At 47.1% G+C, this 15322-nt stretch overlaps 1 protein-coding gene across 2 annotated transcripts; it reads left to right on the top strand.

Annotated features, from left to right (window-relative positions):
* On the top strand, positions 1-13646 carry POLR1E (RNA polymerase I subunit E). Of its 2 annotated transcripts, none has more exons than XM_019729134.3 (12): positions 1-181; positions 778-881; positions 2119-2195; positions 3512-3597; positions 5350-5408; positions 6219-6363; positions 7704-7811; positions 8449-8545; positions 9962-10095; positions 11018-11099; positions 11863-11994; positions 13135-13646. In XM_019729134.3, exons 1-12 carry the CDS (start codon positions 106-108, stop codon positions 13292-13294), a joined length of 1260 nt encoding a protein of 419 aa, XP_019584693.3. In that variant the 5' UTR covers positions 1-105; the 3' UTR covers positions 13295-13646. The 2 variants fall into 2 exon arrangements, with proteins under 2 accessions (XP_019584693.3, XP_074186830.2); XM_074330729.2 differs by having other exon boundaries at positions 42-181; positions 709-881.
* The last annotated feature ends 1676 nt before the right edge of the window (positions 13647-15322 follow it).

Here is a 15322-nt window from a genome sequence, read left to right as displayed (position 1 = left end):
GTGGGCCACGCCTCTTCCGGCCCGCTGTGCTACCTCGGAGTGTGGGGTAATCCTCGCGTGGCTCGGACCGTCTTAACTCCTGGGCTTGGCGGCCGTAGAGACGAGATGGCGGCGGAAGTGTTGTCGAGTGCGAAGTGGCTGTACTGTGGGGAGCCCGACGAGAGCCAGAGAGCTGTACTGGGTAAAGACTGCGGAGCTGGAACAGAGTTCCTCATAACTTCCGCTCCCGTTTCTGTACCTTTACAGCCCTCCCGCCCCCCCGCCGGACCCCTTTCCCAGCCGCGCCAAGAGCCCCCCCCACCCCCCGCCCCCTCCTTTGTCCACCACTACTTGGAACTCGGCCAGGGCTCCTCTGTCATCCCACCACGTTTCTGCCGCTACCTCCCACCCTGATGAGGACGTCCTATCACTTCCTCCCCAGGACTGTACCCAGGATCCTGTCATCCTCTCACTCACGAGGTCTTAGACCTGTTCCATTTCATTCTCTCCCCTGGGCAGGGATTCCACCGCTCTCTTGGTCTGGATGAGGCCTCCTCAGTTGGCCCCATTCCCCTAGTTATTCCTTACTGCCGCAGCCCTTCCCCAGGACCCCCTTCACCTCCCCATCCTCTTCCCAAGTGGACCAGGACCTTCTTCAGTCCCACTTCAAGTCAGGACCAGGGCTTACTTGCCATCCTCATTTTTCCAATCACTCCCTCCCACTGACAGTCCAGTTCCTCCCCGCCATACCTTGTGGGTCCTTCTGATCTCATCCCGTCTGGGAATGTGATCTTACAGTCCAGTTCTCCAATGGGAAGCTGCGGGATCCAGGCAACATGCGCTTTACCTTGTACAAGAACAATGACTCCACAAACCCCAGGAAGAGGACTCAGCGGATCCTGGTAAGTGCTGCAGTGGACAGTTGCCTCCACTCTGCAGGCCTCAGGACCCCTTGAGTGTGGTCGATGTGGGAGGGAGTGAGAGGAGAAAAGGGGGAAATAGCAAATGAGCCTTTGAAGAACTCTTCTGAGCTCCAGCAGGTAGGGGTGTGGGGACAGGCGCCATTCAGTTTCATACTTCGGGTGAAGTGATAGCCTTTCATTCATTTGTTCATTCAACAGCATTTATTGAGCATCCACCTGGCCCCACTCTGCGGGAGCTCCTATTCTAGAGCAGGGTTTCTCAACCTGGGTGCTATTGACATTTTGACCCAGATAATTCTTTCTTGTGGGGGCAGCCCTGTGCATCACAGGATGTTTAGCAGCTTCCCTAGCCTCCACTCACTAAATACCAGTAGTACCTCCTAGTTGTGACAACCAGAATGTCAGACATTACCAAATGTCCCCACGAGTGGGAATTCCCTGGGTTGAGAACTACTGCTCTAGAAAGGTCTTTGAGATTTTACCCAATCTCAGACTTACAAAACATTGCAAGTACAGTGCAGAGAACTCTAGAGAGTTGAGAGCTGGATGTGAGGGAGACTCATACAAACAGACAAAGCTTAGGGCCCAAGGGAGGGAGAGTACAAGGCACAGTGAGCTCCGTCAACATCTCTGCTGGCTAGAGTGTCTCCCTGGGAGGGCACATGGAGCTGAGCTCGGAAGGATGGAGGAGGGTTTGACAGCTGAGGTTTTAGTATTCCAAGTGAAGAGAATAGTGAGGACAAACATTGGGAAGCAGTAAAGCTTGGCTGTGGTTGAGGAGTGAATCAGCCATTTCCATGGTCCTAAGAGCATATAAGGAGCAGTCACGGGAGAGGTGGGCAAACAGGTTCAAGAAGGGTATGGACTGTGAACCCAGGAGGTTGCCTGCAGAATCAGTTTATTTAATGCCTGTAAGTGTGGAGAGCCCAGGGCCTGTCTCCCAAGTTCTGCGGTCCAGCTTCCCCAAGAACTTTTCAGACCAGCTAGAAGCCCCCACGATCTGCAGCTTCCCTTTCAAAAGTCCTCTTGCCTTTCCCTCAAGGGCATCCCAGATTCACTTAGAGATAGTGAGGCTGGATGTCTCCTAGAGGCTCTGTAGTTCTGATCGTCTGTAGTTTGAATTCTGAAGCTTTTTGCAAATGTGGAAAAGGGTGATAAGATGCTTAATACCTTTCAACATTGGTTGTAATGGAGCTTTTCCCCCTCTGCATTTTAGGCAGCTGAAACAGACAGACTTTGCTATGTGGGAAACAATTTTGGGACTGGAGCCCTCAAATGCAACACTCTGTGCAGGTAGGGACAGGGGAAGGGACAGCTGGATGGGGAGGGGAGTGGTGGTAGCAGCCCTGGTACTGACTGCTGTTGTGTCTACTTTAGGGGATGTTTACTTTAGGGGAAGTGGGGGAAATCTGGAGAGGTTTACCAAGTCCCTGTGTTCCCAGACGCAGGGGCCGTCACAGCAGCCTGTAGACATCCTTGAAAAGAAAGTTGACTTACATTTGTTGAATTTCCTGAAAACCTCATTCATTTGTAACATTCTTTAAAAATTTTTTTAAATTGGGATGTAGTTGACATATAACATTGTATTAGTTTCAGGTGTACAACATAATGATCAGATAGATATACGTGTAATGAAATGGTCACCAAAATAAATCTGGTTAACATCCATCACCACACATAGTTACACATTTTTTTTTCTTGTAATGAGAACTTTTAAGATTTTCTCTCTTAGCAACTTTCAAATATACAATACAGTATTGTTAACTATAGTCACCATACAGCACATTACATTTCCAGGACTTCGCTTTAACCGTCTTGTTTCCAAAAGGCCACTGTCTTCACTAATATGGAATGTATGATCAATAGGCCAAAGCTTGCCAGAAGTTTGCTTTAGGAGTAACTACAAAAAAAGGATTTGGTAGTGTCAAAGGCTTTAGGGTTTCTATCCAGCTCTGCCCCTGATTGACTGTCTGACTTTGGGCAATTTTAACTTCACTGACCCCTGGTCCCCCTCGGGGTACAATGAAGATTGCCCAGCCTGAATGGTCTATAACTGTCAGGGGCTGGTATAACGCAGAGAGGGTCCCTGTGATGGCATCCAACAGTGAACCACAAACAAGGCCCTTTCAGAGCCCCACTGGACCCCCCTGATAGAAGTCAGATTAACGAGTATCTGCTTAAAACTTGGCTCTGCATCATCCCTTTATACAAAGATTTTCTAGTTCAGACTGATCTTCTCCCTGTAGTTACCAGGGCTTTACTTGTCTTTGCCTCCATAAAATTTATGTGTGCAGTAAGTTCTAGTGTAATTCGAGATGCTTACATCCCAGAAGGGTTTCCCACTATAGCAGTGAGCCCAAATATGATCACCTGCCAGAATCACCTGTCGCTTTCTTTTTTCAGAAACACATCATGAACCCTCTCACCCCAGCCCCACGCAGAGAATTGCTGCTCTAGGGGATTATTGTTACTCCAGAGCAAGTGATGCATTCCTTAGGTGCATTGGGACAAAAAGAAGGTTGAGAACTTTTAAGCAGGAAAAAGGAAGTTGTGTAAACAACACCTTTGGAATAATCCGTTGTCACTGATATTATTCCTTCTTTATTCAGGCACTTTGTGGGCATTTTGAACAAGACCTCTGGCCAAATGGAAGTGTATGATGCTGAATTGTTCAACATGCAGCCACTGTTTTCAGGTAGGTCCCAGTCAAGGCTCACAGAAATGCTGCATATTTTAGGTTTGCTGGATGAGTTTTGGATTTGTAAAACACTTTTGTAGTTATTTTATTTTTTTAAAGATTTTATTGGGGAAGGGGAACAGGACTTTATTGGGGAACAGTGTGTACTTCCAGGCCTTTTTTCCAAGTCAAGTTGTCCTTTCAATCTTAGTTGTGGAGGGTGCAGCTCAGCTCCAGGTCCAGTTGCCATTGCTAGTTGCAAGGGGCGCAGCCCACCATCCTTTGCGGGAGTCGACCTGGCAACCTCGTGGTTGAGGAGGATGCATTCCAACCAACTGAGCCATCCGGGAGCTCAGCGGCAGCTCAGCTCAAGGTGCCGTGTTCAATTTTAGTTGCAGGGGGCGCTCCCCACCATCCCTTGCGGGAGTCGAGGAATCGAACTGGCAACCTTGTGGTTGAGAGCCCACTAGCCCATGTGGGAATCGAACCGGTAGCCTTCGGAGTTAGGAGCATGGAGCTCTAACCTCCTGAGCCACCGGTCTGGCCCTGTAGTTATTTTTAAAAGTGTGTCTTTCTGCCAGGTTTTTTTTTCCATTTCAGCAAGTTTTAAGAATGTTTTTACTCAGCACATATTTATTGATGACCTACTATGTTCCAGGCACAAATTAGGGGCTGTGGATGTAGCAAAACAGTCCCAGATCCTGTCTCACGGTGTTTACAGATCAGATGTTAATGTTAGCTAAAGCAAGTTGAGCAATGATCAGAGCAGAATATTGGAGGGCGTGTCTGATACTCTTTTTCCATTGAGGGCCTTTCTTAATTCTTAACTGTCCTAGTTGGGGTAGAGGTTTTAGAATCTCTGGCAGGTACTGGAAATTGCTTATATGTTGGACAGTAGCTTTCATGTTGATGCAAAGTCTCTATACTTTCTAATTTGGGAGGAGATCCATTTACTTTTCCCTAATCCAGTCGGAGAAATTGCATTGCTTCTCTGCTAGAATGGGATCTTCCAAAATGATAGATAAGAGGGTCAGATTCCAGGGGCTCCTGTTCCCTAAATCTGAACTACTAAGAACCATGGTGGGGGAGGGTGTTAAGTAAGAAAGGATCTTGGTGAATCTGCCTTATACCTTCAAAGGCATTAGTTCTAACTCCATTCTCTCAAAACAGTGGTCTCCACCCTTTTGAGAATCTGATAAGGACTTGGACCTGCTTCCTGGAAACATATGTAATACAAAGATACGAGATTTTGCATATAATCTTAAAGGGCTTTTGAGTCTCTGAAGCCTATCTGTGAAATCCCTAGGGGTCCATAGTCTCTAGGTTAAGAATTCCTTGCCTTGCAAACAAATGTAACTACATTTAAATTGTCCTCCAAATGCTCTTCTTACTTTCAAGGAGGCCAAGAAAATTGTTCATTAATTTGTTGATTAAACAAATTTTGGTTTCAACATTAAAAAAAATTTGTAAATATTGGTTTATTCTATCTAGCTTATTGAGCTGGGGCAAGTGATTTCATCTGGAGGCTTCATTTTTCCTTATTTGTAGAAGTTGGACCAGATGATCCCTTTGTTTCACTCCTTAATTCTCCAAATTCCCTTAAGCTACATACTAAATGTTCACAGTATACACTCATGTTAAGCTCTGGGACATCTGGAGTAAAGAAATCTGTTTTTCTTAGATTAACTGTTACACAAAAAAAATATTAAACACTAGCTGTAGGCCTTACAGTTTGCTTATTTTTCTGTTTCTTGTTTTGTGTTTTGATAGATGAGTCCATTGAGAGTGAATTGACATTAGAGAGTGAGATCAAAACTTTCAGAGAGAAGGTAAGTGTGACAAACTAAGACGTGGGACCTTAAGTGAGTTCCTTCTAGGTCTGGGTTTCTCCATCAGTAAAATGAGCTGGTTGATCACAGGAGTCTCCCTGGCTGCTCTCAGTTCATTTGTTCTGTGGTTGTCTGGACGTTCACCAGCAGAGGCCTCCTTGGCCTCATGGAGAGCAGTTCTCCTGTCTGGGCCAGCCTCACACAGCTCTGTTCTGATGTTTTGAACTGGTTCTCTGGGCTGATGTAAGTGTAGCTTAACACTTGTTTTTAAAGATTTAACCCAAGTTTCAGAGAATACTGGTTGTAGCCTGGAAATGTTCACATTAAAACAAAGTAAACTTTAGGATTTTCAACGTAGGAGGTTCCTACAAAGCTCATCTCACCCCAGGATGGCAAATTCATTGAACCTTCAGTGCTGCCTGGAGCACTGTATTGAGAAGGGGTGTGAGGCTACTTGAGACTCACAGGGAAAGAGTGAGTGCTCTATTAGCAATGTCTGTCATGGGTGTAGGGTTGGAAAATGGTAAGCTGTGTGCCAAAGATTTACCAACCCTAATCGAGTCAAGTCTTTACATTTACAGGTAGAGATGCTGTTGATTTGTAAATGGCTCATTGCAGTTTACAAAGCAAGTTTTTCAGATTTGTTAATCTTATTTGATTCTTACAACAAGCCTCTGAGGTAGATAGCTATAATTCAGCCCAATTTATAAGTGAAGTCATGAAGGCTCAGAAAAGCTGAGAGTTTCCCCATAGTCACACAGCTAGGGGAAGCTAGCCTGTCCCGAGTAACCAAATTTGTCTCTTGCACAGATGGACTCTTGCATTGAAGCCTTTGGTACAACCAAACAGAAGCGGGCTCTGAACTCTAGGAGAATGAACACAGTTGGCAGTGAATCTTTGAATCGTGCAGTAGCTAAAGCTGCAGAGAATATTATTGATACAAAGGGTGTAACCGGTAAGTAACTGGAACTTTGGGTAAGAATCTGCTCACAGAGACAACTTTCTCTTGAGATCTTTTACTCGCCTCACACATAGAAATGGTGCGAGTTAGGGCTAGTTTCCTGCCTACCTCTCTCTGAGGGCCTTTGCAAGAACAGATGTTGGAAGTAGTCAGAAACATCTGGCGTGGCCTGCCCTCAGTGAGCTTTCTATTCCAAGGGAATTTTAGTAATTTTTAGAAAATCCATACGCTATGATAATATAACTACTTTTCTATTTTATTTTAGTATTTTTACAATTTTATATTCACATCTAAATCTTTACTCAATGAAGAAGTTTTTTTGGCATATGCTACAGACCTCATTTTATGTTTTCCAAATAATTAGCCAGTTGTCCCCAACTCCATCCTTTCCTTTTGTAAAAGGAGATTTAAAAAGTCACGCTTCTCATTCTACCACATTCTTAATTATGTTCTGGTCCATTGTTCTGACCGGCCATTCCTAGCAGCACTGGGATCTTTTGATTATCATCATCCAGTTTATTATGTGACAGGTCAAATCTACTCTTCTCCTTTGTTCTTACTTTTCACACGTGTGTTGGTTACTGTAGCATGCTTTTTCTTCCAGGTGATCTTAAAAATTATTTTGCAAATTCCCTCAAAATCCAATGGGATTAATATGGGAAGAAGCAACATCTTTACAATATTATATTTTCCTATCCAGGAACATGGGAATATGTTTCTCTATTTATTCAGACATACTTTAATGTCTAAGTAAATTTTTGAAAATTTTTTTGTTCCGTTTTTAGAGGATATATAAAAAGAAAAATAATTCACCCATTTCCCCATCATTTTGCCAGACCAATGGTTATGATTTTCCTGTTTTCCTCTCTGTCCTTGTCTATATGCATACTTAATTCTTACATGGTTATTCCTGTGTGGTAGTTACAATTTTAGAATTTGATTTTTTTTTTTTTCCACTTATAGTATGTGGAGAAATTTTCTGGAAGTTAAGCCATTTTAAAGGCTATTTGGAAGTCCCTCACTTTTAGTTTCCATCGTATTGTGTTGAAAATATTTATTAGCACACCTGTCTCTCCCCACTATACTGCACGTTACTTGAGGGAAGACCACACTGGATCTCCCTTCTCTGGTGCCTGGTTAGGTTTGCATCATGAGTGGACATTGTAGTGCTGGGCCTGTCAGCCAGATGGGGAGGTCCGGCCACATTGGTGGGAACATTCAGATGAGGGGTTGCTGGACTGATTATGGCCTTGAGTGCACAGATTTCAAAGAGTGTTGGGGAACCTGAAGCCAAACACGGTGATGCCCACACTAACTCTCCTTTTACTGTACAGCTCTGGTCAATGATGCCAAGCGTGATGACATGCAGGACGACTCCCTCTACCTTCCTCCCTGCCACGCCGATGCAGCCAAGCCCGAAGACGTGTATAAATTTGAAGACCGTATCCTTCTTGCGGTGGAATCACTGCCTTATTTCACATGTTGGGAAGTACAAACTTGAGCAGTAGAGCCAGGCCCTCAGAGGGTATCGGTGGTCCTGTGACGCTCACAGAAGCTACATCCAGACCTTTGCCGTTGCCCAGTGTTGTTGCTGGGAAGTCAGCTAGGCTTCCTCACTAACTGAGGGACCCCCTCCAGCACTGGCTTCTCTGCTCCTGGGATTCAAATCCATTCCTCAGCAAACTGCCAAATGCCCACAGCGCAGCCCTGTAGGGGTTACTCCCCACGAAGAGTCCAAATACGGCTTAAGTCAGCCAATGCCCAAAGTCTAGGGCAGACTGATTTTGTAAAAGAAAGGGTTGGAGCATGCAATTTCCCTACTCACAGGTCTAATCAGATGGAAAATGCCTACAGTGGCTTTGTGATAAGAAAGAGAAGGCAGAAAAGCCCAGGCGGGGAACAAAGTGTGGGCCGGGGTCTGCAGAACTGAGTCCCTGAGCTCTGCCCCAAAGTGCTGTATGACTCCCCTTCCCTGAGCCTCAGCTTTCCCAGCTCTAAAATGAGGCCACCAGGAGATAGATGCTCTAGCTGGTTGGATGTTTCCATTTTGGTCAGATTGTGTTCTTGACCACTTCCTGGTTCTTTCCCCTGCGGAGTATGAAGCTCTTCAGAGCCCATCTGAAGCTTTCAGGAATGTCACCTCGGAAGAAATACTGAAGATGATTGAAGAGAACAGGTACCCCCACTTGGGCATATGGAGTCGGGGGGTGATGTTGGGACACAGCAGTAGTCAGACCTGAAGCAGACCTTTGGGTGTCAGTCAGTGAGGATCAATGTCTGTTCCTCATTTGAACATGTGAGCCAGTGTTTTCTTAAATGTCTGGCTTTCCAGACCTGTTGCCCCAAAGCTGTGGGTGGCATTCAAGGGAGAGAGTTGACCTCTTGAGTGCATGGAACCTGTGGCTGGGCAAAGGGTGTTGAGGCCTATAGTTGGCCTGGAACTAGAGATGGCCTATCCCCCATGTTATGCTTAATGCCCAAGTGCGGGCCTGAGAATAGGTGCCAGCTGAAGTGATAATTTATCCATGGTGATGTGTTTGGTGAGCTTTTCTAAAGTAAAACTTATATATTTTAAACATTGTATATTTTAAATAATTCAGAGATTATTTCCACACCCCTTTGGCCATTTAAAACAGCTTTAAGTTGCCAACCCTAGATTGATTCCTTGACTTTTGTTTGGAAATTTTTCTGGTCATTGAAATCCACGGCTTTGGAAAATACTTTTTTTTTTTTTTTCACCAAAGATCCATTTCCAAAAAAAGCTCCATACTGGTTCATAGTTGTCTTAATGTGATTGTGGCTCAGGGCAGGTGCTGGGATGAGCTCTGGGCTCGAAGTCTAGAGAACTGAGTCCCTCAGCTCTGCGGGATATACCATGTGATCTTCCCCTCTCTGAGCCTCAGTTTTTCTGTCTGTGAAATGAGGCTGCTACACGATCTTGAAGGGCCTGTTTTATCTCCGTGAGTCCAGGATCCTGATAGTGGCAAAACAGTACATAAAAATAATAGCTAACATAGAGCACTTACAGGTGCCAGGCACTATGCTAAGCGCTTTACTTGCATTGTCTCTTTTAATCCACAGAAAATCCCTCTTACTATGATTGGCCTCAATTTATAGATAAAGGTGATATTCAGAGATGTCCAGAAACATACCCATGCCACTAAAAGGCAGAAGGGATTCACACCCGGGCATCTGACTTGAGAGCCTATGCTCCAGACCACAAATTGTGGCAAATTGTGGCCTGTGTGCCACGTCTGGCCAGCTGCCTATGGATAAAGTTGTATTGGAACACAACCATGGTCATTCATTTGTGGATTATTGGTGGCTGCTTTTGCACCGCAGTGGCAGGTTTGAGTTGTTGTAACAGACAGCCGGTGGACCACAAAGCCAAACACACTTATTATGCTAGCCCCTAACCGCCCCTGCACTCCACCAGGCTCCTCCTGTTACACGGAGCATTGGCCGGTGGCCTCCCTCAGCTGTCGGGTGTGTGTCGGCTGTGAGGGGTGCCTGCTGTTCTGTGAGGTGGTGAATGGTTCCTGACAGATCTGGCTCACTCAACACATTCTTCCCTTTCCATCCCTTGTTTCAGCCACTGCTCCTTTGTCATAGAAGCATTGAAGTCTTTGCCATCAAATGAGGAGAGCCGAGACCGCCAGGCCCGATGCATATGGTTTCTGGACACTCTCATCAAATTTCGAGCACAGAAAGTGATTAAGCGGAAAAGTAAGTGCCTGGTGGACATTTTATTCTGGCTATTTCCAGTCTATTATTCGTCTGTACTTAGACCAGCTCTAATGAGAGAAGAAAAGGTGTGTCTGTTCAGGTCTCTATTTTTAACTGTGTAACAGTGAGGTTCCTATCGGTACTGCTGCCATACTGAGAGGACTTGCCAAGTTCTTTCCTCATCTGCAACTGAGGGCAGGGTGGATTATGTAATTGTTTAGCGCTAACATTCATGTCTGTTCTGCATTAGGCAAAGTGTAGTATCCAAATCAAATGAACATTTTAGACAAACATCATTCATAGAGGGAGAAAAGTTGACCTTGCTCATGAAGGCTTGTGACAGGTTTGTGTTGTGTCAGCTTATTTCTGACTGGGAGAGGAGAGAGTCAGTTTCTGCTGGTAACCCCAGTGTCACCAACAGCTAGGGCCACAGATAGCTGTCACATCCATCCATCCATCCACGGTTGGAAAGCCAGCAGGAGACACCTGTGCTTTTAGGTACAAGGTGTATGAGTCTTATTGCTGTGTTTGCGTACCCAAGAATCCTTCTGTTTCTCAGTACTTGCTTAGCTCTCATTTTCACATTCTTGCCTCCCTTCCTTTCCCTGTTTCTGGGCTTTCTCCACAATCTGTTTTGCTTTCTCACATCTTAGGAATTCTGTGTTTTTAGGCCTCATTGGAGTCTATTTTTCTTTCTTGTTGCCGCCCCATCATAAACGTCTCTCATGCAATTTCATTTGAAATGAGTACGGTTTCATTTGAAAGTGGCCGTTCTGTTTCATGGGCCCCTGCTTCTCTTACCATGTGGTTCTGTTCATAACAGCGGCCCAAATGTTGGCCTCATCTCCCAGCTCTTGATCTTGGATCACATGTGACCTGAGGGTTTTGACGGAAAATGATCAGACTCACCTTTGTATTGTAGGTGCCCTGGGGCCTGGAATTCCACACATCATCAGCACCAAACTGCTGAAGCACTTTACCTGCTTGACCTACAACAACGGCAGGTCAGGAGGGTGATTTCTCTGGTTTCTGCCTGTAAAGGAGAAAGCAGGTGGGGGGGGCGGTGAGAGTGGGGAGTACGGGCTTGGCTAGAATGCCATGTCCACAGAGATACTGTGCTAAAGAGAGCACTGCCATTTGGAGGAGTCCTGGGTCAAGTAAGAGTATATAGAACATACTCTGTCCCCTTGGGAGACGTTTACATTAAAGGCTCTGGAAAGTCCTGCAACAAAGACGTAAATCACTTCACACACTTCCTTTGAGGAACCCTTCGTGATGTCCCACAGAACTGGTGTTCTATGGAAAGGCAGTGTCACAGGAAAGGGCAGGCCTGTGTGATAGTTTTGGGGAAAGAACCCCAAGCAGTGCACCTGCTGTTTGCTTGAAAGGTGTTTCCTGCTCTGAGTGTGCTTGGAAGAATCATCAGCAACTCAGTGTGGAGCCACTGCTTTCATGGCAGCCCTGCTGAGCAGGCGGGGACAGGCTTGAGGTCCTCGCCAGTACAAGGTTCTCACGGTGCCTGGGGAAAGTGTGGGTGCAGCCTTCTCTCCCCCAGGAGGGAGCACTGAGATTGGCCCAGTGTTCACTGTGTGAAGCCTTGGGCACCTTGCAGGACAAAGGAATATCACTCGAATTCCCCTTTCTCTCCCCAGGATGGGAAGACATTGAGTGCCTGTGGCAACAGGCTGGCATGTTTTCATTTTGCTTGTGGAGAAATCATCTTAGACTTTAATTTTTGTCTCTCCTTTATTGCCGCTGTTTTTGCAGTTTGCGGAACTTAATTTCCGATTCCATGAAGGCAAAGATCACTGCATATGTGATCATACTGGCCTTGCACATAAACGACTTCCAGATTGACCTGACCATGTTACAGAGGGATTTGAAGCTCAGTGAGAAAAGGTGAGCACAACAGGGCAAAAGCTCCCTTCGGGTGCCTTGACGTATATCTGGTACCACTGGAAAGCGTGAGGCTCCATTGAGGGAACTGGGGACATTTAAGATGGGAAAGACTTGGGACCAGAGGTCCCAAGTGAATGAATGATGGAATAGGTGAGCAGCCACACGTATGGAGTGCCTTCACTATGCCAGGCACAGTATTAAATCTGCCAGAGTATCTCAGTGATTTCCCTAAAAAAACAACTGAAGCATCTATAGTTCAGAGAAGTCACTGCCTTTCCCAAGGTCACACAACCAAGAAGAGGACTGTTGGGCTTCAAAGCTGAGCCGTCCCATAGCATTCTGTCCCTGTGTAACCGAGCAGCCGCCTGTCTCCAAATTTCTTTCTCTGGGGGGAGGGATTCTGTATGTCCCGAGGGGTGGAAGCTATAAGAACCCAATTTCAGCTTAGCAAAACGACCTTTCTGAGTCAGATGTAAGGGGCTGCCAGGGAGGGCAAGATGGGGCCACTGTTGGGCAGGGATGTCACACTGAGGCTTCTCTGACCAGACTGGGAGACTTGGCAGAGATGATCTTCCAGGCCTTTTCTAGCCTTGCTAGAAGGGATTCAGACTGAGTAGGGAGCAGAACTTCCTAGAATCCTGACCTGTGGGGTCCATGGGCCTTTGTCGGTGATTTAAGGGCATTGGACACCCACGGACCCTGATGGTGTTCACGAGAGCCTGTGAAAACACCTTTGTCTGGACTCCTAGAGTCCACAGAGGGGTTATTCTGACGACAGCCCACAAGTGGCGTTGTCACAGGCAGTGACACTGAAAATCAAAGAGAGCAGATACTTGGCGCCTGTTTTAGCATCTTCTAGCAAGTGCTTAATGCTGGGTATAGGACGTAAACAAGGTTATTAATAGGGTCTAGATAGATTACCTGGTTTTCAGTCACCTATGAGGGTACTTTCCAATGGCAACATATTAAAATGAAGTCACTGAGGCTCTGGCGGGGGTCTCGCCTGCCTCTCCCCTGGTGGCCGCTTTGGGGATTCTGTCTTCGTGGCCTGAAGCACAACAGTGCTGCTCCCTCCTGCCAACCCTCCCTGAGCAGTGACCTGAGGAGACTCTCCATTGGTTTTGTGTGTTTGCTCCTTAGGATGATTGAGATAGCGAAAGCCATGAGGCTGAAGATCTCTAAAAGAAGGGTGTCTCTGGCCGCCGGCAGGGAGGAGGACCACAGACTGGGCGCCCTGTGCATCCCGCTGCCCCCGGCCCAGACCGTGGACCGCCAGGCAAAGCGGAGGAGAATCACCTAGAGGTGTGCTTTCCAGACAGAGCATTTTGGCCGCATCATAGCCACTGCTTCTATTCATTTCCATTTTTGTTCTTAAAAAGAGAGGGAAAAGAAGCCTTGCTTTGGCCCGGTATGAAGCCAGCAGCCAGCATCTCAGTCGTGCTTGCCGTAAGCAGAAACATAAACGACCGCCATATTGGACCTGGCCTCCCTCCTTTCCTGTTGCTGTGATTATAAATGGCAGATGGTTCTCATGTTGGTTCATGTGTGGTGATGTGGGAGGTGGAGCCTGGGAAGTCGGAGTCAAAAGATCTCAGGCTGAACCCTGGGTGAAATCTAATGGATGAAGGTTAATAAAGAGAAGTGTGACGTGCCATGCTTAGGTCTGGAAGGGGCGCTGGAATACATGGTGCGGAGGATACCGCCCAGTAGGGCTGGAGGGGGCGTCAGGTAACCAGTGTGAGGACATCGCCAAAATAGGCTGACTAAGTGTGAGGCTGATGTAAGAGGGTGGAGCCTGGGCCAGACAAGGAAGAGGTGATTGTCGCAGTTGCCCTGCCTGCCACATAGAGGCCACAGTTCTGAGGGAGATGAATCAGTTCCATACAGAAAACAAATTGTTCTAGATATCTTCAGAAGAAAGGCGTTTCATACACAGATAAAATGCTATAAAGTGGTTAAAGGCCTGCAGGAGTGGGAACCAGGAGGTGGCCACCAGAACCGCTCAGGAACACACTGCTGGGCATCAAGAAGCCACCTGTGCCCCACGACCGCGTGAGTTCATGAAGCTGGTGACTTGACACTGGGAATGCTGAGTTCAGCCACCCATGCCTTCAATACCCACATTTCGACCTCCTTGATCGTCAGCACTCACAGTCGAAAGATCAAGCTGCTTTCATCTTGCTTCCTTCTGTGAGTACGTACGTAGGAACCTAATTTGCATATAGGATCCGAGCAGCAAGGGAGTCTTGGAACCAGGTTCCAGCTCGCCAGCGTCTCGTTACAGGAGGGCGTACCTGAAGGAGATGGGAGTGGATGCTGGCTGCCAACCAGCCTTGTCTGCCAGGCAGAAGGTGGAGGAGTCAGTGACCAGAGGGGTGTTATGAGCAATGGGAATGTGACATGGAGAGACCTAGGTACGTGGCTAACACGCAGACTGAGAGCAGCTAACACTCCTCAGGGAACAGCTGAGGTCTGGTGCTCAGTGCTGGGGCACAAGGAGTAGAGAAGGAAGGAAAACAGAATTCAGCTCTGAAAATCAAACGGGGATGTTTACACAGCAGCTGGGCCATCCGTTAGGGAAACCGCGGTGGAAATGAGTCTCCTTTGCTCATTTGGGACAGGTGGTCCTTGTACTTCTTCAAGCCCAGTGTAAGCTCATGTACAAAGATCCAGCTCGATTTGGTCTGTTCTGGCCACCACAGCCACCATTCCCTGTACTCAGGACCTCCTCTGGACACCAGGGCAGTGGCCTCAACAGGAGTTGGAGGCCTGTATAAAGTTTTGTTGGTTTCTGTTGTGCATATTATACACTCCTGTCAGCAGGCATCAACATTTGGGTCTGAGTGGCCAGCAGGGAAGGCCAAGGAGGCCACAGTATGAGTGCTTGGCTAGGGAGAAACCGAGACCTGGGAGCTCTGCACCAGGCTTAAGCCTTCACCTGTGGCAAGTCACCCTGTGGATGGGGCCCTCAGGGACTGCAGACTGAAAGCAAGTGACCCCAGGAAACCATCGCCTTAGAGAATCCTATCTTCAGATGCATTACTAAGCGCTGGGACATGCCTCCTGAGATGCAGGCAGGACCCCTAAACTCTGCCTCTGGGCTCTCCCAGGCTCACTCAGACCACTGGAGTGGGTCCAGGGTGGTGAGGAGATAGTCTGCAAACTGGCACGGATGAGGGAGGCCAGGAGCAGGATGGGCCCCGGGGATGGAGGGGTGCTGCCTGCAAATCTCTGGACAGTCATCACAGACAGAGAGGTCTCCGGGAGATAGAAATACTAACAGTGAGGTTGGGTTTTTCTTTGTTCGTCCGCCCATCTGTCCATCCAT

This window comes from Rhinolophus sinicus, chromosome 16, assembly GCF_057876585.1.
Source record: "Rhinolophus sinicus isolate RSI-liver-muscle chromosome 16, RSI-T2T, whole genome shotgun sequence".
Lineage (NCBI taxonomy): Eukaryota > Metazoa > Chordata > Mammalia > Chiroptera > Rhinolophidae > Rhinolophus > Rhinolophus sinicus.
Note: the sequence above shows the minus strand (reverse complement) of the source record. Positions and strands in the feature narration are given on the sequence as shown.

Coding starts and splice junctions, on each gene's coding strand:
- POLR1E (XM_019729134.3), top strand. CDS start 106: ATGGCGGCGGAAGTGTTGTCGAGTGCGAAGTGGCTGTACTGTGGGGAG. Junction 882..2,118: donor AGAGGACTCAGCGGATCCTG/GTAAGTGCTGCA, acceptor TCTGCATTTTAG/GCAGCTGAAACAGACAGACT. Junction 3,598..5,349: donor CATGCAGCCACTGTTTTCAG/GTAGGTCCCAGT, acceptor GTGTTTTGATAG/ATGAGTCCATTGAGAGTGAA.